Raw genomic sequence first — 26,771 nt, 5'->3', positions numbered from 1 at the left:
TTAGCTGGATGAACTCTAGGTCATCCTTCAAGACCCGGATCAAACATCACCTCCTCTGTGAAGGCTGCCCTGATCACCACCCCACAGGCAGAGTTAATTTCTTTCTTTCTTTGATGTTCCCATATGCCCTGTGATGCCTCGTGGCTATGGTGCTAACTTCATTGTGTCCACATGCTTAGTTTTTCTTATTTGCCACGCTGGGTTGTGTATTTTTTGAGGGTTCATATTGTGTCTTATTCAGCAAAGTCTTTGAACTAAAAATTGTCAACAAGTGTTTGTCAGATGACTAACTAACAGCGATGGAAGAAACGGCAAAACTATAAAAAGTGGACACGAGAATGCAGCGCCGTGCACACCGGGGCATGTGGTGCTCAGGCAATCAGACACCGAATCCTTCAGTGTCTTCGGAGTGTCTCATTGTCAACGCTGCAGTTAGGTACTCAGAGCCTCCAGGACCTGGTTACAGCCACTGTTCTCTAAGTCAGAAGGTGAAGCCAGACGTAACACACTGACTTCCATTTAAGGAAGTAAAAGTAATCATTAAAAAAAAAAGTTATGGTGCTTTGTCACTGAGGGAAAACCTTTAGCTATCCTGATAATTTGGGTCTCCAGATCAGCCCATTCCCTGAGGGTTCTACCGAAGTAATCATCTTTCTTTTTCCTCTGGCTATTCTGTACTCCATTTTCTTGTGTTCTCTGTCAAACTAGGAAAGCTGGGTCATTCATTTCACGAAAATGCAACGAGGAAGGAATCATTTGAGAAGTCTGCTGCTTTGAGGAAGGGGTGGGACAAAGAATCAATGTGCATAGACAGTGTGATCTCACATGCAAGGGCTGTATACACATCCATGGAGCCCTTGTCCTCCGTGTCCAAGAGAGAGAGGACATTTAGCACTTCCAGGTCTTTGTCTGTCGCTGCCTGGGCTCCCACATCAGCAGCTTGCTGGAAATGATGCAGCTGTGGCTACTGTCCAGCTGTCCCTCTGCCCCAGGCGGCAGGATGTTTGAATTCTTTCCTGTTTCCTTTCATGCCCGCTCTAGGGAGCTTGCTTGGTGGAAGCTGACAGCTCAGCTTTTTGGCGTGTGGGTTGTTTTTTCCCTTACTGAACCTTGTTTGCATAACTTCTTAGGGAGTCTATATAAGGTAAGGGCAGCTTCGGCCCAGCTCTGGGGCAATTTCCTGCTGTCTCCTTCCCCCTTTCTTTTGTCTTGCTCTGAAGTTCAGTGTTGGATGGAAATTATGAATGGTTACTTCTCTCTCTCTCTTTTTTTCTTTCTGTTGACCAGTAGATATTTATTGGGTGCCTACTATGTGGCTGGCGCTGTGGTTTGTGCTGGGGATATGACAAGAATTGGACAGATATGAAAGCAGCTGAAGAGATCAAAGGACATGCACCCAAAGGTTTACTTAGGTGCCACTTAGGGAGTTTACTAGGGTTATTTCGGTGGTGAGGCTTTCTTTTTTCTCGCTTGTTCGTGTTCCTAATTATTCTACACCTAGTATGTGTTTTGTGTGTAATGAAAAAACTTGTTCAGAGAATTTGCAAAAGTGTGAGAAAACCTCACACTGCTTGACTCGTGGCAGATCCGCTGTCTCCTCTGGGTTTTGTCCTCCAGCCAGTGCCAGCTTTGGGAAAAGGTAGAGGGGCAGACAAGGGTCTTTTTTGGGAGAAGGCGGGGTCCCTGGATCAATGTGGATCTTGTGTCAGGGTCACCACCGTGGTGAGCATACTGGGTGTGACCAGTCAGAATCTGTCCCTCAATGATTCTGAGCCTCAGGAGATTTCAGGTGTGGGTGGGAGGGGTGGGAGAGGGCAGGGAGTCATTAAGAGCTTGGTGGGGATTATGTGCCGTTCATAGTTGTTGGGAAATTTATTAGAGCAGCTCATCCTGGTGGCCTTGGTGATTCCAGATAAATCTGACCCCCCTCTTTTCTTCACCACTCTTCCCATGCCCTCTGTGGTCATCTCTCCCTCTTTGTGCCGTCCTATTTCCTTCATATCCCTCCGCCTCCTGCCTTACCTCTACTCTCTTTTCCTAAGTCCCTCCCTCCTTTCTAGCCCTAGACTGGAGCTGGAGGAGAGAAGAGATGGGAGAAGGGGAGGGGCTGGTAAAAGCAGTTGATAGGAGAGAGAGAGGGAAATGCAGCGTTGAGAGGGGGATAGAGGAAGGCCAGGGGAGGAAGGGGCTGTAGAGTAGAGAACGCCTAGTGACCACTGCCGGCGTTTCTTTTTTTTTCATTTTGGCTGTGTTGGGTCTTCATTGCTGCACGTGGGCTTTCTCTACTTACGGCGAGCGGGGGCTACTCTTCGTTGTGGTGTGCGGGCTTCTCATTGCGGTGGCTTCTCTTGTTGCGGAACACAGGCTCTAGGCACGTGGGCTCAGTAGTTGTGGCTCACGGGCTCCAGAGCTCAGGCCCAGTAGTTGTGGCTCATGGGCTCAGTAGTTGTGGCGCACGGGCTTAGTTGCTCTGCGGCATGTGGGATCTTCCCAGACCAGGGCTTGAACCCGTGTCTCCTGAATTGGCAGGTGGATTATTAACCACTGCGCCACCAGGGAAGTCCACTGCCGACGTTTCTGAGCACAGTTCTGCCAGGCAATATCCCAAGAACTTTTCGTGCAATGACTTTATGCTGCAAATTAACTTACTTAGTCAGTGGAGGCAAGGAGCCTTGAAAAGAGGAACAGGACTTTGAACCAAGTGGGCCCTGCCTGGGGTCTCTAGGTCCTGAGGGGTCCTTAGGGCTGTGGGATTGACTGGCTCAGGAGCTGTTTCACACTGATAACCCATCCTTGGCCCGTGATGAGGCTTCACAGACCAACCAAAGGGTCAAGTTCTTTTGAGAGTGGAGTTTTATGAATGCCCTGTGAGGACCATCTCTTCATGAACAAGACTCTCACTGAGCGGGGGAGGGGAGGGTGTCCACAGTCCGGAATTGGAGCGAAGGTCAGAAGGCAGCGAGCGGTGGTGTTGATGGTCCTCGGGGTCGGGGCTCCCAACCTTGCTTTGTCATCGGTTGATGGCTCCCCTGAGATGGGGCTCTGTGTGGTTTTGTGATGCATTTGGGAATCCTTGTTAATGATGGCTTATGTCAGCAGACACAGAGGTCACAGAAAAACTCCCTATTACCAGTACCGTAGCTCAGCAGCTCTTTCTCTAAATACTGCTCTTCTGTCTTGGGCTGTGGGATTCGGGGGAAGGGGGAGACTCTGTGGGGACCGTCCCGCTGGTCTTTGATGGGGAGATGGTCAGGAAACCAGGCCTAGATGCCTCAAATTCTGTAAATTCTAGTGTTGAGAAGACACACCATACCGGAAGCTCCTTTACACGCTCAATTTCTTAAAATAAAAGGTGCTGGTGGGGAGGAAGTGGGTGGGGCTGAACTCTGGGCACTTCACCTTTTCTGCCTGTGAGACATTTTGTCTCAGTCCCTTTCCCGGCCACAGGAGAGTGGGTCCTCTGAGCTGAAAACCCCATCTTCTCTTCTCACCTCTTCCTCTAGGTCAGTGGTTCTCAGGCTTTGGAGGCACCAGAATGCCCCAGGGGCTCATTCAAACTCACTTCCCAAACCCTATTCCCAGAGTTTCTGAATTCACAGTCTAATGAGTTCCTGGGCCATGCTGTTGCTGCTGGTCTGAGCACCACACTTTGAGAACTGCTGCTCTAGATGTAATCAGAGAAAAGGAATGTCTGGCTTCTTATCACTTCACCTCTCTGAGCCTCAGTTTCTCCATCTGTGAAATGGGATCGTGAGCAATGCTGACCGGACAGAGAGGTTGGGATGGAAAAACGTGCAGCTACGTGTAAGTGCTTAGGACGGCGCCTAGCACGTAGTAAGTGCTTAGTAAACAGCCTCTGTCATCTTCAGGACCCTTGTTGGTCTTATCTGTGCCCCCTAGTGCTTGGCACTGTGGTTGACACACAGTAGGTCCTCAAGAAATACTCATAGGACGAGCGGCCACATGACTGTGTGTGCCTAGGAGGGCCCCTACTTTTAAACCGAGCAAAGTGAGCGTAAGTTTGGCAGATACAGAAAGCCAGCAGAGAGGTTGGAAGGCAAAGAGGCTGTCCTGTTGGAGGGATTTTTTTTTTTTTTTTTTTTGTTTTGACCGCACCGTGCAGCTTGCGGGATCTTAGTTCCCCGACCAGGGATCGAATCTGGGCCCCCTGCATTGGGAGCATGGAGTCTTAACCACTGGAATGCCAGGGAAGTCCTCGAGGCTGTCCCGTTGGGTTTGGCAGTTAGGAGGCCACTGTGGACCTCGGAGGGCAGTTTCACCAGACAGATAGGGATAGAAAAATCGTCACCGTCCCCATCAGGCAAGCCTTTCACATCTCTTTCTTTTTCATTTAATCCTCACAACCAGCTTGTGAGGTAGGTAGTTGACCCATTTTGCAGATGAGGAAACTGAGGCTTAGAGGCATTCAGGAATCTGGTCTCATCACAGAGCTGGTATGAAGAGGGGATGAGTTTCTAATGGATTCCGGAACTTGGACTCAACCTGGATGCTGTAGACTAGAATGTTGAGACTGAATGGTCAAGGGAGCAGCAGGTGTAGACAGCTGTGCTGGGACCTCTCACAGAGGGAGCTCAGAGTGTGTGTCCCCTGGTATGAGTCCTGGGCCCGGGTGCCCCCCACCAGGGTTGTCCAGGGCTGCACCTCAACTTTTCAATCTCAGGCTGGAAAGATGTGCCATTGGCCCATTGGGGACCAAGTGCCACCCCAGGGGTGACAGTGACCCCAAGTACCAACCTTCTTCCGGCCAATTTTGCCATCCTAGTGTGTATGTGCCCACTCGTGCATTCACACACACACACACACACACACACACACGCACAAACATGCACACAGGCACACACACACACTCATATACGTATATCTGATGGGATCAAGCTCTGCCTTCCAGGTGATGCACCCGTGTGCACATCCGTGTTTGGTCTGCCTGGTTTGTTCAGAGGAAGGAAGTTAGCGACTAAATGAGAACTTCCTCCTGCATTGACTAGTTGGAGGTCAAATGGGCTTAGGACCTCCTTCAGGATGCGTGGGGGACAGAGATCTGTGTGGGCAGCTGTGAAAATGTCACTCAGACCAACAGGTTTTTCATCTCAGACTTTCAGCTGACTTTTCAGTGTCATGCCAAATCCCGAGTGGCAGACATTTGTAAGCAAAACGTGACTCTCGGATTTTCAAAACCGTCAGCAATCTTGTTGGCCAGACCATTGTCAGATAAGCACCAAACAGGCACCCAGGAAAGCAGTCTCTCCTGCCTTGATAATTTAAATGACATTGGCCTGCAGTTCTGGAAGGTCTTAAAAGCCAGGTTCCCTGTGTCTTTGGAGGTGGGCGTGAGACTGACTTATCGGACATCTGTCTTGTGCCAGGTCCTGGGCTGGTACTTGGGACACATGGTTTGTAACTTTCCCACTGAGTTTGGCCAGTGATGGGGCGGTTGGGATCCAAGTGTGGTCATGGGATCCCAAACGTCCAGGCTGACCAATGAGGAAAAGGGAAATAGAGTGGTTGCCATGGAAACAGACTGAGAGTTCTTTTGCTGGTGTTGTCTTAGCCTTAAGAAGGCGCGAGGCATCTGAGGTGTGGCCCGCCTCCCCCTCAAGTCAAGACTGCAATTTAATTAAACACTTTGGAGCTGGTTCTCCTGTTCCTCCAATAACACTACTCAGAACAGCGTGCTGGCTTCCCAAAAGCGGCCTCGATGCTGGGAAATGCTCGGGAACGAAAGTCCTGCACCAGCCGTGCGTGGCTGCGTGAATTTCAGTTCCTCAGCCCGGACAGCCTCATTTCCTGTGCTCACTTCCCACCCGCAGCTCTGCCTGGTAGCTCAGGCTCTGGGGAGAAGGTTCTACCATGTCGGGCCAGCGTCCTATTTAACCCTCACGGCCAAGGAAGGAGGGAGGTATAAAATTACCCCGATTTGGAAACGTCCCGAGTGTCCATCAGTGGATGCACGGATGAACAGACCACAATGCGGTCCATCCGTACAATGGAATATTATTCAGCCATAAAAGGAATGACGATCACACTACCACGCGGGTGAATCTTGCCAACATGCTGAGTGAGAGAAGCCAGACACAAAAGACCACACAGTGTAGGGTTTCATCTGTGAGAAATGTCCAGAACAGGCAAATCCAGAGACAGAAGACAGATTAGTGGTTGCTTAGGGCTGGGGGAAGGGGGGGGATGAGGAGTGACGGCTGGTGGGTAGGGGGTTCTTTTTGGGATGATGCAGATGTTCTGGAATTAGGTAATGGAAATGATTGCACAACATTTTGGATGTACTAAATGCCGCTGACTTCTATGCTTTACAGTAGTTAAAATGGTGAATTTTTGTGGTGTGACTTTTACCTCAATAAAGAAAAAAAATGGGGAGAACCAAAAAAATCTCCCCATTTTACAGATGAGGCAGCGAGGCTCCGATGTTTGGGGATTGAGTCAGATTCCTCCGGGACTAAGAGATGGAGTTCACATGGTCTCCTGTCCTTGGACTTTTCCTTCCTCACTTCCCACGGCCAGCTGGTCACCAAGCCATGTCAATTTGGCCTGTGAAGTGTCCCTTACACCGGTCTGTCCTCACTGCCTGACCCCCGTGGTCAGGTCCCAGGTTGGGCACCCACCAGGCCCCCCCCTGGCTGGGTGGGGTGGTTCCCTAAAGCAGGGGGGCTGGGCAGACACACCCGAGATGTCCTAGCCCTTGGCTTCAGGCTGGCTTTGTCCTTGGCATGTTACCTTGGGCACATCACACAACCTCCCAGCCTCATCTACCAAACGGTTGTTTGGATGTTGATGAGGGTGACAATGACGCCCCCCCGACCCCGCGGCCCACCTCCCAGCATCTTTATAAAGACCCAATGAATACTGACCCGTAAACCGAAAGGTGCTGTGCCAGCGTGAATGGCGATTATGATCTGTTTCCTTTAAGAAATGCCCGCATGTGGAGTTTGAGTCAGGAGTCCGTGGCCTGCCAGGGCTGTGTCTCAGCTCCCCCGGTCAGATGGTTCCCCTTTAGACAGCATAGCTTGTTGTCAGGATGAGCTCATGCTTTGAGGTACTAACCAGCCAGTGTAGACTGTGTCTCCATTACACTCAGAGGGCTGGTGGCCTTGGATCTTGGTGAGAACCTTTACTTTGTGTGGGATTCGGCATGGTGGCACCCGGAATGATTCTAGGAAGAAAGACACCTTGATTAAAAAAAAAACAAAACCTTAAAACCTCAAAGTGTGATCCTTTGATCAGCAGCGTCAGTATCACCTGGGAGCTAGTTAGGAACGCAGACCCCCGGGCCCTATCCCAAACCTGCCGATTCAGAATCTGCATTTTAGCGAGATCCCAGGTGATTCAGACAGTGCTTGGGAAACACAGTTCGATGGGTCGTTGGGTCGCTGAGAAATCCTAAAGCCAGCGACGAAAAGCCATTTGAGAGTATGAGCTGAATGGAGCGGCAGGTACAAGATGCATGACCCCAAACCAGCATCCCACGTACCAGCCATCACGGGGGGGTGGGGGTGGGTGGGGGCGGGGGTGTTGGGGGAGGGTGGAATGAGATTTCACTGATAACTGCAACTGACATGTGAACTATTTAGGCATTCATCTGAGTAAGGATATGTGATGCCCTCCACAAAACGTGCAGGATTTTGGTGGAAAACACAAAGGGGTCCTGACTAAATGGGGACACAAAGTATGTCTAGAATTTGTTCTTACCTGGGGGCGGTTCTGCCCCGATGGAGACATTGGGCAATGGCTGGAGGCGTTGTTGATTGTCCTAGTGGGCCGGGGGGTGTGATACTGACATTGAGCGGGTGGAGGCCAGGATTCTGCACTGCAGGACGGCCCCAGCACGAAGAATGACCCAGCCCCTGATGACTAGAGTACCGAGGTGGACACACACACACACACACGTCACTTTAAAAACTCAGGAATACCAGCTGATATTTTGGGGATGCAGAGCAGCGGGGGATGGAGGAACTTAGCACACTGTACTATGAAAGAGATTCTGAAGTGATGATGATGAGATTACTGGTATGGCAATGACACAGACTTAAATGTAGATCCATCGGCCAGAATAGCCCCCAGAGTCATTTTAATAAAAACAAACATATACCATATAACAAGCATAACATACCCAGTGGAAAAATACTCAGAATTCTTTTTTTAAATTAATTAATTAATTTTTATTTATTTATTTTTGGCTGCACTGGGTCTTCGTTGCTGCCCGCAGGTTTTCTCTAATTGCGGCGAGCGGGGGCTACTCTTCATTTTGGAGCACGAGCTCTAATCGCGCAGGCTTCAGTAGTTGTGGCACGTGGGCTCAGTAGTTGTGGCTCACGGGCTCTAGAGTGCAGGCTCAGTAGTGTGGCGCACAGGCTTAGTTGCTCCACAGCATGTGGGATCTTCCCGGACCAGGGATCGAACCCGTATTCCCTGCATTGGCAGGCAGATTCTTAACCACTGCGCCACCCGGGAAGCCCCAGAATTCTTTATTGGCCTAATTGTCTGGCCATAAGCTAGCCATGCCCAGTGGGCCCAGAGCTATATCCCAGACCAGAACAAGGGCCACCGTCTTTGTTTCCTCCTCTCCTCCCCACCCCAGCCCAGTTCCCATCTCTCCGCCGTGTGGCTTTGCTGTTCCAAATAGGGCCTCAAAGATTTGGGATAAAAAGAGTCGACGAACTTCCGTTCCCTAAATCAGATTCAGAATTTGAGCCTTGACTGTATGGGGGAGGGGAGGGTCGCAGGCATGGCAGTCAGAGAGGCCTGGCCTCCATCTGCCTCTGCAGCCTCAGGAGTGTCACATGGCCCTTCTGTGCCTCCACTTCCCATCTGTGAAATGGGCATCCCAGCCTGTGGCACTGTTGTCGAGATTGAGCGAGGGCATGTTGGCTCCTGCCACGTGGCTCTGGGCACCCTCGTGGCTCAGAGCCCCTGCTGGCAATGTGGATTTGGGGTGTTTTAACCGAGCACCGTGCCCTCCCTTTGCCGTTGGTGCAGATGACGTCCGATTGTTTGCCTTCGTGCGCTTCACCACCGGGGACGCGATGAGCAAGAGGTCCAAGTTCGCCCTCATCACATGGATCGGCGAGAATGTCAGCGGGCTGCAGCGCGCCAAGACCGGCACGGACAAGACCCTGGTGAAGGAGGTGGTGCAGGTAACTGTCCTTGTGTTCTTTTAGGGTCTCGGGTGGGGAGGTGCTGGTCACATCCCACAAAGGGTCACCATCCAGCAGGGACACAAGGGGCTGGGCTTGGCTCCTTGGTCTGTGACTTTGAACGTGTCGTGCTACATTTCTGGACCAGTAACACCACTGGTGAGATGTACCCCAAATTGCTTTCTGGGGTGGTAGCCGCATCTGTGATCCTGACCATCAAATACTAGAAACGTGGTGGCTGGTGTCTCCCTCTTGGGGTGGGGGGCAGGTGGCTCACGGAGAAGGGGTTGGAGGGATGACCAGAATGGCCCCACTTCCTGATTGGGTGATGGATGACTTCCAACTGTGGCCATGAGGACCCGATGGGAGAATTCACGAGTGCTCTCTGAATGGTGTCTAGCACACAGTAGGTGCTCAATAGCACTTGGTGAATGAATAAATGTCAACCTTATGGGCACCAGCAGGGGTTTTATGATGACTTTGATGGCCATAGAATGACAAAGGCTATTTCAACAATGGCAGAGATTCCTAGTCTGGGTAGCTGGGCGTTGGTCATGGCTGACTTACTCCTGTGTCCCTATTAGACGGAGAGGAGGAGGAAAAGGTGAGTGTACCCTTGGTTTTGTCTCTGAGCTTCTAAACAGTTCTACCTGTAGAGTTCCCCATTTTAAAGTTTTTTCTCCATCCTGGACATAACAAAAATTGACACTAAGTGATTCATCTGGGGCTAGGACACTGGGTCATGCTGAGAAAAATAAAATCCAAATTCCAGAAAGATAAACTGGGGAAGAGAGGTGAAGGGGAGATAGTTTTCTTCTTACCAAAGGGTTCTCCATTTTGCAAAACAATTTCCTAAAACCCATGATAGGGAGGTGGTAGCTAACGGGTATGGGGCTTCTTTTTGACGTGATGAAAATATTCTGAAATATTCTAAAATCTGTAGTGATGGTTGCACATATCTGTGAATATACAAAAGGAAGCCATTGCATTGTAAAAAAACCAAAAACAAAACACACACACACAGAAATCGGCTGTGTGCAATGTGGTGTCCTGGATTGGATCCCGGAACAGAAAAACTGGTGAAATCGGAATGAAGTCTGGGGTTTAGTTTAGTAGTCACGTTCCAGTGTTGGCTTCTTAGCTGTGACAAATGTACCACGGTAACATAAGATGTTAACAATTGTCAAAATGGCCGGTGGGGTACATGGGAACTCTTGGTATTGTCTCTTGCCACTTTTCTGTAAATCCCCAACTATCCCCAAATAAAACTTTTATTTAAAAAATAATAATAGGAAAAAATTTTCCTATCATTCCATTCTTACAGTTTATTTTTCCATCTTCGCTACGAGATCTGCGGGGGAGCTCACCCACCTCTTCGCATTGCTGTGGTCACGGCCTGTGAATCACTCCCTAATCAGCTTCTTCTTCTTCTTTTTTTTTTTTTTTTCTAACATAACATAATTACATAAATTATGTGGCCACAGAGTCTTTGTAATGAAGGTTTTTCTGGCGGCTGAGCGTCCCATTTCACAAGCACCCTGTGAGGTACTGAAAATCCCCCTGGTGTTGACCTCTTGAGTTGCTTCCAGTTTTTATTGTTAGAAATAATGTCCTAACCAGCATTTTAATACATGCAACTCCTTTCTGTCATCCACTGGATCGTTTCTTTAGGATATACTTTTAGGAGACGGGGGTTCCAGATCATCACAGGGGTGAGGATCGCTTTAAAAACGTTTAGGCTGGGCTTCCCTGGTGGCGCAGGGAGAATCTGCCTGCTAATGCAGGGGACACGGGTTCGAGCCCTGGTCTGGGAGGATCCCACATGCCACGGAGCAACTAAGCCCGTGAGCCACAACTACTGAGCCTGCGCGTCTGGAGCCTGTGCTCCGCAACGGGAGAGGCCGCAACAGTGAGAGGCCCGCGCACCGCGATGAAGAGTGGCCCCCGCTCGCCACAACTAGAGAGAGCCCTCGCACAGAGACGAAGACCCAACACAGCCAAAAATAAATAAATAAATTTATTAAAAACAAAAAACAAAAAACAAAAAAAAACGTATAGGCTGTCAGATTCCCTCCTAGCGGGTTAGCACTGTGCCTGGGACATAGTAAGTGTTCAGTACATATCATTTACTTCCTATCCTAATCAGCATTACCAGTGAACACTGCGGCTGGTACCCTCTCCAGCACCGGCACCCATGCTTCGGATGGCCACCTACTCAACCCCACGGGTTATTTTTCTTCAGGACAGTTGGGGGTTTTAATGGTTAACCAGCTTTCAAGGGTCTCCTTTATGGCGACAGAATGGAAAATGCAGAAGAATGCATGTCCAAGTCCGAAGGTCTCCTGCTGCACTCCGCCCTCCACACTTAGCCCTCTGGTTGGCCAGCCAGGAGAACAGGGCACACAGGGAGATGTTTGCTGGGATGCGTCCAGTGGGGGCAGTCTTTTGACTCTTGCAATGCTCCTGTTTTCTTTCCATTTTTAAGATTGTGGTGAAATACAGTGACATGAAATGTTAGCCCTTTTGATGTACGGTTCACTGGCGTGAAGTACATTTGCAGTGTTGGGCGATCATCATCATCGTCCGAAAGTTCCAGAACTTTTTTATCACCCCCAAAGGAAACCCTGAACCTATTAGCAGTCTGCAGAGTTCTTTATATATCTAGAACTTTTCTCAGTTTGGCTCAGTGGGTTAAGAGGGTGATTTGGGGAAATATGATTTTTGTAACTTCAATTGGGAATATTGGTTATAATTGATTTGTTGGCAAACTCAAATACATTGCAGCAAAAAGGGGAATTGCTTGGCTCTCTGAACTGGGAAGGGCAGGGGTTGCCAGCTTTAGGTGTGGCTGGACCAGGGCTGAAGCAGTATCTTCCTTTCATTTCTCTTCTCTCTTTCCTCTGGATTTGGCCTCAGGTGCCCTCTGTGCAGCAGGAGAAATGGTCCAGGCATGGTGGTTCTTCTCCATCTTGATCCCAGGGGAAGAGAGAGCCCCCCTCCCTCAGTGTCAATCATTCCCTTAAAATGATCCAGTTGGCACATCCTGTGGGCCAGGCAGGTGGGGGTCCCATGATTGGCAGCTCCGATTGTTAAAGGGATGCTGGTAGATGAAAAGCACAGACGTGCCCTCCGGTGGCAGGGTGGGGGTGGGGGGCAGGGACTCTATCTTGAACTGCAGGTGCAATGTGATATTTTGACCATTACCTTTCGCATTTTCCACCTCTGCATTTAAAAAGGTTTATTACCCGAAGCTATTACAAGACCTCACATTTATACTGCAGTTGCAAATACAGCCATTAATGTTACAAAGGGGTCGATTTTACTGGCATAATGGTATTTTCTGACAGTCACTAAAATCATGCTGATTCTGGTGTGTCAGTTGTCCTCTCTGCTTAATGGGGACTCAGAACAGATGTTCTCTAAGGGGTCTCCAGATGGGCCAGTCTGGATTCCGTGTCTTGGGGACAGGCTCACATCCCTAGCTGCCTTTTACCACAGTTTCCATGTGAAGAATAAATGGATTGAGTTTTAGTTTAAGATTACTCATAACCCTTGGTTTTTGTAATAATAAAAATAATATACCCACATCCTTATGCTTTGTATGAGATGTAGACAGTGTAAATTAATGTAGAGACATTGAAATCAAGAAGAGTGGATCTTTACGCCACCTGCCTGCCTGTGGGCAAGTCTCTCTCCCTTCCTGGGCCTCAGTTTCCCCATTTAAAAATGAGTTGGATGACTTGACCTGCTGTGTCGTATTCTGTTTTGATTTATTCTGAAATTGTTTCGTTTTTTATGGGGTAGTTGGTTTATGACAGCGTATTACATTTAAATGAACCATACTTCACTTTGTCAGACAAAGAGACAGTGTTGTAGTGCAGTGGTCTGGGGTATAGCCGTTTGAGTCAGATGGGGTGAGTTCAGATTTCAACCCCGCCATTTACTGTATGGCCTTGGGCAAGTTGCTTTCCTCTGGGCTTCACTCCCCTGATGGCTAAAACCGAGCTGGTATAGTGTCTGCCTCTTGCGGTTGTTGTGAGGATTAAATGAGCAACTATATGGAAAGCGCTTAGAACTATCTCTGATAGAGGCCTGGAAGTGCGGCTGTTATGACTCCCCGCTGTCCTGTTTAGACACCACCACGATGCACAGCTTTCTAGGTTGTGGAGCGTTTCCCTGGGAGCCGATAGGTCCACGTGCCGAGCCCGGGACACAAGGCATGAATCTTATTGTTGAGCCATCCTGTCTGATTGTCTTGCAGATGGCTTGGATCAAAGTCACATCCATCAGCAACACAGGAAGGTCCTGAGCCTCACCCACCCTTGCTGGTGCTGACTTCAAACAATCCACACTCCTTCAGGTTCCAGCCTGGGGCCTGCGCGTAGGTGCATCAGCAAGGGGAACCCTAACCTTTTTATTTTATTTTATTTTTTATTTTTTATTTATGGCTGTGTTGGGTCTTCGTTTCTGTGCGAGGGCTCTCTCTAGTTGCGGCGAGCGGGGGCCACTCTTCATCGCGGTGCGCGGGCCTCTCACTATCGCGGCCTCTGTTGTTGCGGAGCACAGGCTCCAGACGCGCAGGCTCAGTAATTGTGGCTCACGGGACTAGTTGCTCCGCGGCATGTGGGATCTTCCCAGACCAGGGCTCGAACCCGTGTCCCCTGCATTGGCAGGCGGATTCTCAACCACTGTGCCACCAGTGAAGCCCAGGAGCCCTAACCTTAACCCTAACCCAGAGCAGTGATAGGATTTGCCCCGAACCCATGGTTAACAAGCGGCAGGCCCGGGGCTGGAGCCCAGAGGAGTTAAAAATCAGGAGGTTTGATTCTGGGTCTCTTTAGTCTGTGTTCAGAGCCGGGCTGAGATGCTGAGCTGCATCTGCGGCTGGTGGAAAACAAGGCAACACCAGCAAGGCCACGGGCAGTGGCGGGTGCCGCGCTGGGCCACGGTGACAGCCGGACTCGGGCCCCGGGAATGTGCTGAGTGGCCAGGGCACGCGGCTGCGTCGTCACAGCCGTCATCTGCTGCACAGAAATGCCCGGCTGGTGCCGGCAACACAACACCCGTCCCATTTTTCCGGCGCCTCTGTGGGATGACAGGGGCAATGCAGTAACCCCCCCCCCCCCCCTTAGAGGCTTGCCCGCGCTGGGCCAGGCTGTCTTGCTTTAGGGCAGACTCGGTCGATGAAACATTGTGCTGGCCTTGCGGAATCACTTTATTCACGCGGTCCTTTTATCTATTTTGTATTTTTTTTTTTTCTTTTTTAAAGGGAACGCTATTTATTTATTTATTTTTGGCTGTGTTGGGTCTTCGTTTCTGTGCGAGGGCTTTCTCTAGTTGCGGCGAGCGGGGGCCACTCTTCATCGCGGTGCGCGGGCCTCTCACTGTCGCGGCCTCTCTTGTTGCGGAGCACAGGCTCCAGACGCGCAGGCTCAGTAGTTGTGGCTCACGGGCCTAGTTGCTCCGCAGCATGTGGGATCTTCCCAGACCAGGGCTTGAACCCGTGTCCCCTGCATTGGCAGGCGGATTCTTAACCACTGCGCCACCAGGGAAGTCCCACGGAGCCAAGTAACCAGAGGTAGATCTCAGCTTTCAGCACTGGGAAAAGAACGGCAGGGAGTGTTTCCTCCAAGGAGAAGTAGAGGCGGGAAGGACGGGCGTGTCAATGACTGCATGGAATCATCAGTGTAGTGTATCCTGATGGCCTCTGCACCCCAGGAGCAGGGCTGGCTTACATTCTGGACCCCCTCCACCTCCAGGGCCAGGACCAGATGTCCTAACTCTCCTCAAGGAGGGTCATGTTTGTGTACCAGTGTGGTAGTAATATTAATAACAAGAGTTTTATTGTGCCGCTACCACGTGCCTGGCACTTTCAAGGACTTTCCACACATTAAAATGATTTCTTCTTCACAACAAGGATAGTTCTGTCATTATCCTCACTTTATAGATGAGGAGCCTGGGGCCCGGGGAAGTTGGGGAAGTTGCTCAACGTCCCCTGTGCTTGTAGACTGGCCCCTGGGGCCCTGACTCTGTCACTTCACCCCATTGCATGTTTCCCAAAGTCCTCTAGCACTCTGAGAAGGCTCTGAGAGAAGTTCTGCAGGAAACAAACCTCTTACATTTATTTTTAAATGTACTGATCTGGTTCTCAAGCTCCTTGATGGTAGAACCTTTTTTTTTTTTTTTTTAAACTGGAAACTGAGCATCATTGTACAGTGTTTCTTTTTTTTAAAAAATGCTGCTGTGTCAAATGGTAGAGACCATGGGCTTAAGGGGAGTGAGACCCAAGTTGATATTCCAGCTCTAGCAACTTTTCATCCTAGGACCTCGGGCAAGTAACTTTATCTCTAGACTCTGTTCTCACTTATGAAAAAGAGACTATAAAATTTCATAGAGCTGTTGGAAGGATTAAAGGAAAGTAAAGGATGTGAAAAGGTTTCTCCTTTTAGTGACTGATGAACTCCTATTCATCCTTCAAAACCCTTATTCTTTACCCCATTCTCCTACCAGCCTCAATCAGAATTAATTGCTCCTTTATCTGTTTGTATGATACTATGACCCAAATTCCATGAATTACAATTAAGTGACCCTAGAAAGTACTCTCAAGGGCAGGGACCATGGCCGTTTTATTTGTATTTCTCAAACCTAGAAAAGTACTAAACAGGTGCTAAAAAGTGAAGAAACAGATCCGTTCACTTAGGCTCTAGTCTGTGTCTTATTCTTGGTGTATTCCTAGGACAGAAGCTAGTAAATGTTCAGTAACTGCTCTTTGGGCTGAATTAAATTGTGGAAGCCATTTACACTCAGGGAGGGATTTGGGGGTGGATTGGAATTTCCAAAGGCTCTGCTTTGTGTCAGTGAAAAGCAGAGGTGAGAGCTGGTTGGGTCAGCCGGGAGAACCCACACACTTCTGTGTCATGAGATTTACGGGGCTGCTGCTCCCCCTTGCAAAGCATTAGTTGCTGCCTGGTCCTCGGGGGGCCAGCTTTGGCGCTTCGTCCATCTTTAAAGGGTTTCAGCTGTTTGTTGTTACAGGGAGTTTTATGCTTCTTCAAGCCCGTGGTTTTTGGAAAGGCCCTTTATTCTTCTCAGAACCAGAAAGGGCCTTTTGTGCTGATGCGTTTCACTTGGGCCTGGGCTCAGGCAAGGGGGCTTTCCCATGCTTGTGTCCTTTATTTAACACAAATACATACAAAGCTCCCAAGCGGCCTGTGAACGGTGGAGCCAGGGATCATGTGTGGAGGGGCAGGTGCCATTATACACCCAATATACAGATGAGGAAACTGAGGCTGGGAAGGGTGAGTCCTCAAGCCAAGGTGAGTGTCAAGACAGAAGCCAGCTGGTGGGACTCAGAGACCGCTTTAGTGGTGGGAAGGGCAGTGGGGAACCTGGTTCTATGCTCCTGCTACCAGGAGGTTAAAAACCCTTGGGAGAGGAAGACGCCCAAACCCTGAGCCCAGCATGTAGATGGAAGCCGCTTTCACAAGCCTGCTCTGCCAGTGGGCTGTGGCCGGGTGCCCATCACTAAACCCCAGATGGGTCCCAGCCCTCGGCCAGCTGGCCTTGGCGTGGTGCCTGCCTGGTTGCCCCCCGCCAGCTGGCCTCCTGATGTCTACACAGTGATTCCCAACACTGTCAACAGCAGACAGTTTCCATGCTCTGGGGATGCCAGGTTAGAGTGTGTTCAGGTCTTTACTGAAGGAGCCCGAACGCTGAGTCCAAACAGGTCTCCATGTGTGGCATGCACGCCCCACGGTGCTCTTTGGGGCTGAAGGCTGCCTACACTCTCTACGTTTGTCTTTCAGATTTTCCCTCCCTCGTTCTCTTCCCTTGCATGGACCAACCCCACCTTTGTCCTTGTCATAGTTTGTCCCTGGACATCCTGCCCTTTGAAAGACCCTCCCAGAGCAAGCTCCAGGCTCTCTGTTTTCTCCCCCTTGGTGGTTTATCCCAGGGTGGTGTGGTTTTGAAAAATGGTTCAGACAAAATTAAGGACCTAAATGATGATCTGCCACACAGCGATTTCTGCTAATTCCCCTGGAGCCCTGGCCACGTGGTACATGTTATTACAAACGTGATTAATCATAGCAGAGGTACAGTGTGTCCTTTCATGTAACATTTCATAAATGTTTTCAGTTTTCATAATTTTAATGGCTGAATACTATTCTGTTAGTGAATGTGTGATTACATGTACGTGTGTGTGTGTGTGTGTGTGTGTGTTCACTCTCCTGGTAAAGACCTTGGCGTGGAGTTAAACACGGGTTTTGGTCCCAGCCCCACCACTCACCATGTGTGCAACCTTTTGCCAGCTACTTTACTTCCTTGAGTTTCAGCATCCTCTGAAAATTGGGGATGATAATATCTAAACTCATGGAATTGTAAAAATTAAGTAAAATACTGTATATCATAAGTGTCTGCTATGTATGAAGTGTTCAATGTAAATACTACTTACTTATTTACCCAACTTCTGTTGAAAAGTGGAAGCAGTCTGGTATTTACTGACAATGAACATCTGTGAGTATGTGTGTTGTAATTTTTTAAAAATTCTGTTGAATTATTCCTTTGGGAAAAAGTCCCCAAAGTGGGTGTCACTGAGGAACAAGAAATGCTAAGCACAATTTCAACCAGGTAGAAATTGAAATCCGAAACATGGATTTAATATTGTTTGTCAAGTGATCGATAGCAGGGGCTATTTGGAGGTCTGGGTTAAGGATTTTGAGGTTAAGTCTGGACTCAGTGGGGAAAGTGCCATGATGAATTTGTGATGTCTGCCATGGATACTGGAGGAGAGAGCAGAGTTTGTTTCCCACATTCTTACCATCCCTGATCTAGATGGAGCCATAGTCAGAAATCAGGCAGAATGGAGTCAGGGCTTCTGTAAATGTCCATGGTCAGGAAAGCAGGGGGTGTCAGAATCCCGGCAGTCACTCAAATGCTAAAGAGGTGGGTGGCCCTGCGGGGGTCAGGCTTCAAGGCATATGGACGGCTGCTCCTGTTTGGTTTGGACCCAAACCTACCCCAGCATGCTACAAGACATCATGCTTTCCCCCATCCATCTGTGTTGGGCAATTACCTTGTGTCCACTCGAAATGCCACCACATTTCTCTCTCTTGTCCTTTGTCCTCTCCTTAGTGAAATAGGGTCGTGTCATTTCTGCCCTGCGGTGGTGACGCAGGTGCCTGTGTTCCCGAATCTCTCAAACACTGGACCATACCATTTTGATCTATTTGTTTTTCCCTTGTCTGTGGTGACTCATGCCAATTACAAGAACCTGTTCTTTTGGAGTAAATTACACCTTGCTGGAAGGATTTTTAAAACCTTGGTCTCTGAGGCACTGTAGAATAGTTGTAGGAAAGAAGGTGTAGGGGACCCAGGAGGGGTTGGCAGGTTTGATACTGTGCATTTTCATCAGGTCCCTGTTCCTCGGAGGGTGCCTTTTCTCCTAGCAAGATGCAGGCTGCTGGGGACCAACTGCTTTTCTTCAGCACACCAAGGTCTTTGGTTTATAATTAATCTTCGCCTACTTGGGGGAAATGATACAATATTGTGGCCAGCATGTGTCTCATCCACCCCCTGTCGCATCTCACACATGTGGGAGGGGAGGTTCCATCCCCCGTTTTTTGGCAAGAGTTTACTAGCACAAGGCCTCCTTTTCGAAAGCCATGCTGTAATCCCAAAGTTGACAGTTCTGTGTCAGTTTTCCCCATTGCTCCTTGGATTCTTGTGTCCAAGGTGGAACTTTGTCCCACATGCTCTGGAGGCTCAGGTGCAAATCCACAGATGGCTGGTGGGGAAAGGGCTGGCCGAACCTGCCTTCTAGAACCTGTGAAAGAAGAAAGCCCTCTTCTTTCACAGAGGTGGAAACCAGGGCCCAGAGCCATTGATGGCTTCCTTCGGGGCATTTTAGAGCCCCCTGGTTCTCTTTCTCTGCTCTTAGACTCTCAGAGAGACCTGTAAGTACCAGATTTTGACTTCCCATGGCCTAGGAGAGTGTCTGGCGTATAATAGGTGTTCAGTAAACGTGTTTATTGGAAGAACGAATTGCATTAGCTCTCATTGTCTTTGGATACAACGAAGGTCACCTCTCCTCCCCGGCCCTGCCTTGTAGAAACGTGCATTGCTGGCATCACAAACTTAACTGTCAAAGACTCCCACTCATTTTTTCTTCCCAGACCTTCCCAGCACCCATATTCTTTGCATAGGGTAGCAACCCACCATGGTCCTAATGTTCTAGGTAGAAGACGAGACACACTTCTACCCCAACAGGCTTCTCCTCTGTCCTCCTGTGGCTAATCCCGCACACAGCTTTTGGTCAAGCAGCTGGATTTGCCGTCTTCTTTCTGCAAGGGCAAGGAGAGCCAGTGTCACTACCTTGCTTATTCCGAGGAATTCTCCAGACTTCCCTTCATTAAAAAGTAAACAGTGGGGATGGAGAAATCAGTGTGGGTGAGAGAAGAGGAACTAGCCACTCCCTGTGCATTTGCTCTGAGTGTTTCAGAAAACTTCTTTATAGCTCAGACTCCCCTAACAATCTTGAGAACAAAGGTAACCCAGGATCATTTAAAATATTACCTAATCATTCTTGAGCACTTCCACTGCACACTCATCTGATTCTCACAGCCAGCCCTAGGATGTAGGTCCTCTCATTGTCCCTGCTTGCAGATGAGGAGACTGAGGCTCATGGGGGGTAAGTTTCTGGGGAGGGTCAGGCTGCTGGAGATGCGTATGGACAGCTGTCCCTATTTGTATTTGGCACAAACTGCTCCCAGCACGTTTTAGGACTGAAGCTGGGGTTTAAACCCAGGCAACTGGGAGCCATTTAAAAATGAAATGATTTAAAACCAAGGATAGGAAAATATTTATACACTTTTTAAACCAGCCTTGCAAATAGATTCTTGACTATGTACAGAGCCCCGATTCCTAACCCCAGTCCTTCCCTAGAATTGCCCTCCTTGGAAGCACACCAATGTCCATCTTATATCTTTGAAGCATGAACTTAAATGCACTTGAGAAAAGTCACAGGGACAGAATGTGTCCCGAACTTGATTGGTGTGTTTCCAAACCATCTTGGAGTCCTATTTAGCTGGATGAGGCCTCTGCCTTTGAAAAGTCCTGCACTGGGAGAAAAGGGAGAGACCCTGTCTGGAGGCTATCAGCCAGGGACACCGAGTTCCGAGACATGAAGATCTTTCTAGAACCACAGGTGACAGTGCCCACAGACTGACATATTTTGCTTTGAAGTCTCTGGCATGTGGCTTTGGTAGCCTTGAGGGTATGACGGATGCTTACGTGGGAGGGACGGGCAGTCTGGAGCAGCCTACCGGGTACGCAGGAGTGAGGGCCTGCCCCCAGGGCCCCGAGGTAAGGCTGCTGTGTGCCCTGGGATGAACTGTTTCCCCTCTCTGGGTCTCTTACTTCTTCTCTATCAAATAAGGGGGTGAATGTCAGGGTTTCAAAGGCTCTTTGTCCCCTGCCCCACCCCCACCTTTTTTTGTTAACCAAGGTATAATGTACATAGGGGAAAACGCACGAATCTTAGACATACAGCTTGATAAATTTTTGAATTTTAAAATTTTGAATTTTTGTACGTACCCATGAAAGAACTGCCCAGATCAAGACGGAACATTTCCCACTCTCCCTGCTCCGCCCCCAAAGGCTCCCACTCTCCGCACTCAGATCGGCTCTAATATTTTATGGTGAATGATTCTCCTTGACTGAACACGTTATTCTCTCAGGTTCTTTCCTGTTCTATCTAGACCTGAGCTGTCACCAGCCGCGTGTGGCTTCAGAGCACGTGAAGTCTGGCTTGTCATACCGCTATGTGCCATGCCTATGAGTAAAATACACACTGGCTTTCCAAGATTTAGTATAGAGCACAAAATGTAGACATTTCACTGATGGTTTTGTATGTTGATAACCTGTTACATTGGCGATATTTTGGATATAGAGTTAGATCATGAATGAATGTCACCTGTTTCTTTTTTTTTTTATTTATTTATTATTTATTTATTTATTTATTTTTGGCTGTGTTGGGTCTTCGTTTCTGTGCGAGGGCTTTCTCTAGTTGCGGCAAGCAGGGGCCACTCTTCATCGCGGTGCGCGGGCCTCTCACTATCGCAGGCTCTCTTGTTGCGGAGCACAGGCTCTAGAGCGCAGGCTCAGTAGTTGTGGCTCACGGGCCTAGTTGCTCCGCGGCATGTGGGATCTTCCCAGACCAGGGCTCGAACCCGTGTCGCCTGCATTGGCAGGCAGATTCTCAACCACTGCGCCACCAGGGAAGCCCCTCACCTGTTTCTTTTTCACTTTTTTTCAATGTGGCTACTAGAAAATTTAAAATTCCCTATGTGTTCGCATTGCTCTGGGCCCTGCCAGTCTCCTTTCTGGAGAGAGGACTTGCCCCCCCTCATCTTGCAGTCCTCGTGTGGCCTGCCTCTGCCCCAGGAGGTGTTGCCTGGAGGATGCCAGCGACAGTGGCTGAGAGCAGAGGTGTGAGCGTGGTGGGGAGGTGGCCCTGCTTTGTGCAGATGTGTTCTTTGTGGTTTTCAGCGCGGGCAAGTCCTTGCAGGCCCCTCAGGTCCCAGGCGTTGCTCCCACATCAAAGTCTGGCAGTGCACAGAGCTGTTTTCGCTCTGTTTCTGCCTCTTTTGGAAAACTCACACTTAAGCCCACTCCACAGAGGTGGTGGCGTCTCCCTTGCCACGTCGAAGGCCTGCTCTGTGAGAACCCTGGCGGGAACGGAGGTGGAGGAGTGTACAGTCATTTTGAGTTGGGTTGAGGCTGACTCAGACCTTTGCGGGACTTTTTGCAGAGTCCACACCCTGAGGGGAAGCATTGGCTCACCTTTGAAGCCTCTGCACCCCCAGCATCCTGTGATGCAGGAGGCCCACCAGGCCTGCTAGGACCACATCCACGTGGCCGGCCACCTCCTGCCTGCCCTCTGGAGGGCAGGGGCTGGTTCCTATAGTGGGGATGGGTGAGGTTGCTTTTCTCTGTACTTTTGTTTGAAAGAATCATTTTTTGGCAAATCTTTTGGTTTTAAACATCTCAGATTCTCAGGTATATAGGGTTTGGGGCTGCTTTTTTTGCAGTTTGAGACATAGCTATTTTTTTAAGGTAATTTTGTTCATTTACTTTTATTGTTATGTTTCACTGGGTTCTGCTATCCTGATTTGCTCCTTCTGGCTATGATTCGATTTCCCATATACCTGTGGTTTGAAGGTGAATTGTGCTCTATGTGCACTTTCATTGTGGATTTCTGAGATCTTATCAAACTTCTTCTTAATCTAAATTGTCTAATGGCTAACAGACACAAGCGTGAGTGTTCTTGTTTCTCTAGATTGCCATATATAGCTACCACAGGGCAGAGGAACTTTGGACTTCCTTCTATAGGCGTCTTGAGCTGTGGGCTTCCTCCTTCTGGTCTGCTCTTCGCCCCTCCCCCTGCCGCTGGGGCTCAGGTTGAGAAACACGTTACTTCTGGGTTCCCCTTTCTGGCTCTGCCATTCTGCTTGTGTTCAATGGTGTGCTGATGACTTACACAGGCGCTTAGCGGCACAGCACGGCCGGCTGGGAGTAGAAAGGGTTGGAAGGATGTTTGGTCATCTGGGCTAGTTACACAATCTCTCCAAGCCCAGCCGGCGGATCTTATCTTTAAAAAAAAAAAGCTAATATACTGAGGGAGGATTAAGTGAGAAAATGTGTGAGCCTGCACCTGGTACATATTAGTTACCTGATAAATATTAACCTCCCATTTCCTCCTTCCTGTTAGTATTCTTGGTGGTTTGGCATGGCGAACATTTCGTCTTAATATTGTAAAACTTGACCTTGAGAGTGCTCCTGGTTTAGTCATTCTCCTTTTTTTCCTTTCTCTTGTTTTTTTAAAAATTGAGGTGAAATTCACATAACATAAAATTAACCACCATTTAAAAATACACAACTCAGTGGCATTTAGTACCTCACAAATGTTGTGCAGACACCACCTCTATCTAATTCCAAAATATTTTCATCACTCCTAAAGGGGATGGTGACACTTTTAAGAAGTCCAGCTTTAGAGTCAGCTGTACCTACTAGCTGTGTGACTTTGGGCAGGTGTCATAATCTCCAGCCTTTGTTTTCTCATCTTCATGATGGAAGTAATATTGATCATTTTACAGGATTTTTTTAAAAACAGCTTTATTGAGGTATAATTTACATACCACAAAATTAACTCATCCTAAGTCTACAATTCAATGATTTTTTTAAGTGAATTTACAGAGTTGTGCAACTATCACCACAATCCAATTTCAGCGCATTTCCATTATTTTCTGTTGCAATCTCTAGCTCCTAGAAACCATGACTCTACTTTCTGCCTCTCTGGATTTGCCTTTTCTGGACATTTCATATAAATGGAATCATACAATATGTGGTCTTTCATGTCTGGCTTCTCTCACTGAGCATAATGGTTTTGAGGTTCATCCCTGTTGTAACCTGTGTCAGTATCTCATTCCTTTTTATGACTGAATAATATTCCATTGTATGGATAGACCATGTTTTGTTTACCCATTCATGTGTTGATGGGCATTTGGGTTGCTTCTGCTTTTTGGTTGTTATGAATAATGTTGCCATGAATGTTTGTGTTTACAAGTGTTTGTGTGGACATATGCTTTCATTTCTCTTGGGTAGATATCTAGGAATACCGTACTAAAGGTTTTAAGAATTAAGTTTGCTAATGTGTGGCAGTGTCCAGTACCCATAGGTGCTTTGTAAATAGTGGTAATTGTTTACATTATTTCCTTGTGGACTCTTTTTTAATGTGGATGATTTTCTGACCTTCAGACTTGTTATTCATATTTTGGTAAATTTCTCTGTATTCTTACCTGTCACCATCCTGAAATTTTCCTTGTTTATGGAAGTCTTATGATGCATGTATTAAAATAACTCTTGATTCTTCATGGTTCAGGGTTATCTTATAAGCCAGATCACCTGTGTCACTCATTCATGCCACAGGCATTTATAAGAGCCTCACGTGTGCCAGGCCTGTGAGGTTTTATGGTTGAAATGTGTACCCTAAGAGGGCACAGTGACTGCCTCCATTTGCTCATCATTGTAGTCCCATCACACGGCATGGTTTTTCTTGAATGTATGGAAACAAACCCCCTGCCTTCAAGTGACTGAGTATGGCTGGAGAGCCCAGTACATCCTTTAGTGCATTCAGTGTCTGGGCTGATCACTCAGGCCTGGGACCAGAAGCCCTTCATCACTATGACAGGGGCACTTGAAGCTACCTTGTACCAGCTGGTGACAGCCAGTCATGTGTCTCTTCCCAGCTCCACGTCCTGGTCCCCTGTTGATAGCTTGTAATCAGATATCACGTGAATATTTACACCATGGAAACGGGTAAAAGCTACAAATCACCCCCCCACCACCCCTCTTTTGAGAGAGCCTGGTATTAAACATTTACCAGCCGACCTGCCTACCTTTCCAATCTCCTCTTCTATTATTCTCCTGAGAAGATGGGTTTTCACAGATGAGGAAACTGAGGCACAGAGAGTTGAAAGAACTTGCCCAAGGCCACACAGCCGGAGAACGACAGAGCCAGAATCCGAACCCAGACCTGACCTTGGCCCATCCCCGTGGTCTTGGAACTGCACAGTATCTCGATTTCACCCATTTCCTGATCTCTGGTCACGTTTGTTTTTTTTTTTTTCGGTTTGTTTTTTTTCCCCTGCCAAACCATCCTGCCACCAGATTTTCATTTTGATCATTTCTTAGTGTTTTAGGTGCCAAGACTTCCTGATGTGTTGCCTGAGCAATGCTCAGATCCCGTCCCCTCCTTTTTAACGGGAACTCTGTGTTCTGTTTTGTTCCGGCAGAATTTCGCCAAAGAGTTTGTGATCAGTGATCGGAAAGAGCTGGAGGACGACTTCATCAAGAGCGAGCTCAAGAAGGCGGGGGGAGCCAATTACGACGCCCAGACGGAGTAACCCCCGCGCACCCCGCCCCTTGCCAAAGTCATCTGCCTGCTCCCCGGGGGAGGGGACCACGGCCTCAGCTACCAGCCCACCAGCCCACCAGGGAGAGGAGACGCCAAGAGAGGCAGCGCCCACCACCCCGTCCGAAACCCAGCTCCCCTCCCCGCTTCCCTTGTGCACCTGCCATGTCCTAGCCCACGAAGCTCATGGAACATCTTTCTTTTCTCTTTTTTTCTTTCTTTCCCCCCCCTCTTTCTTGTTCTAAAGAAAAATCATTTTGATGCCGAGGTCACGCACATCATCAGATCGGAGGTGCCTCCCATGGTGACCCTTTCCTGGTATTTCACTGACGCACAAGCAGCCTGCCCGGCCTCACCCACCAACCTCGTGTTGCTTGTGGCGCCTGGGCCACGGCTGCTATCCTGGTTTTCCTCGGCGCCTGCCTGCTTCCCGCTGAGGAGGCAGCTGTGCCCTCGACGGCGCCCTCCACAAGCACACATGTGTCCCGCTGGCCAGGCTCACACCCCCGAGAGTCGCTCCAGAGTCCCCACCCCCCCATCCCAAGTTGCCTAAGCTCCAGGCTCATCAGAGATGGTGCTCCGTGGTGAGACGTGCAGGGCTGACTCAGACCGAAAGAGAAGAGAGAAATTTTGCCTTAAAAGTTGCCTGGCTTTGCCACCGGTCTGAAGTGGCCCGTTCCCACCCTCTTGATCAAAAATCTCACGATGGCGTGGAGTGGGGACAAAGGTCTAAGTCCAGATTCAACAGGAGGAGTGTTTCAGGGTTCACTTCCCGGGCTCCCCATGTGATGAAGACATTAGGGAGAGAGGCCCGGGGTGCGGGATGGGAACTGAGGGCCAGTCGGTCCTCTGCCCGACGGCAAGGACAGCAGGGGACAGAGCGTGTACAGCAGGAGCCCCGCCCTCTCGGGACCAGAAAGTCTGTGGTTTTAATCCTTGGTGGCACCACACCGGCAAAAGGGTTTTCTTTTTTTCAGAGAAAGATAAGATTGGCTTGGTTCTTCGTGAGCACGTTTGGTAGCATTCTTTTTCTCTTTTCCTTGCTCATTTCGTTGGGGGAAGTCTGTGCTGTGTTGGGGTCTTGAATAGCATCCGCACTCAAAACGGTTTACAGAAATAAATGGGTTTTTTGTTTTTCAAAAAATGAGGCTGTCTGATTGGTCTTATAAAGCTTCTCACTTTACTGGAAAAACGAATGCGGTTGTCGTATTCAGATTTAATCGGCATTCACGGAGCTATTTGGGGCTGGGCGTATTCTTATTCCATAGCTTGTTTAATTTTTCGCAATAACCGTAAGAAATAGGTGCTGTTGGGGACTTCCCTGGCAATCCAATGGTTAAGACTCCGAGCTCCCAATGCAGGGAGCAAGGTTCGATCCCTGGTCGGGGAACTAAGATCCCACAAGCCTCACAGTGTGGCAAAAAAAAAAAAAGATAGAAATAGGTGCTGTTGGCATCCCCATTTTATGGAAACTGAGGCTCAGAGAGTCTCAGTGATTCACCTGAGGCCACCCAGCTGGAAGGTGGCAGAGCTGGGATTCGAACCTGGGTCTCCCAGTGGCCCTGGTGCTGTAGCTCTTGAGGGGAGTGGAGAGGCCCTGAATTGGAGAGAGAGAGGAGATGGCAGGATTGTGATGT

The 26,771-nt window shown here is 48.9% G+C and overlaps 1 protein-coding gene across 1 annotated transcript in view; it reads left to right on the top strand.

Annotated features, from left to right (window-relative positions):
• The window catches only part of COTL1 (coactosin like F-actin binding protein 1), a 43,758-nt gene extending 17,480 nt beyond the window's left edge, over window positions 1-26,278 (top strand). Inside the window, exons 3-4 of the mRNA XM_059905074.1 lie at window positions 9,007-9,164; window positions 25,016-26,278. Coding sequence (XP_059761057.1) covers window positions 9,007-9,164; window positions 25,016-25,126 — 269 coding nt within the window. The 3' untranslated portion in view covers window positions 25,127-26,278. The remainder of the gene's footprint in view (window positions 1-9,006; window positions 9,165-25,015) is intronic.
• Window positions 26,279-26,771: the final 493 nt, after the last annotated feature.

This window comes from Balaenoptera ricei, chromosome 19 (assembly GCF_028023285.1).
Source record: "Balaenoptera ricei isolate mBalRic1 chromosome 19, mBalRic1.hap2, whole genome shotgun sequence".
Taxonomy (NCBI): domain Eukaryota; kingdom Metazoa; phylum Chordata; class Mammalia; order Artiodactyla; family Balaenopteridae; genus Balaenoptera; species Balaenoptera ricei.
The sequence above is the reverse complement of the archived record's forward strand: the minus strand, read 5'-3'. Positions and strand labels throughout refer to the sequence as shown.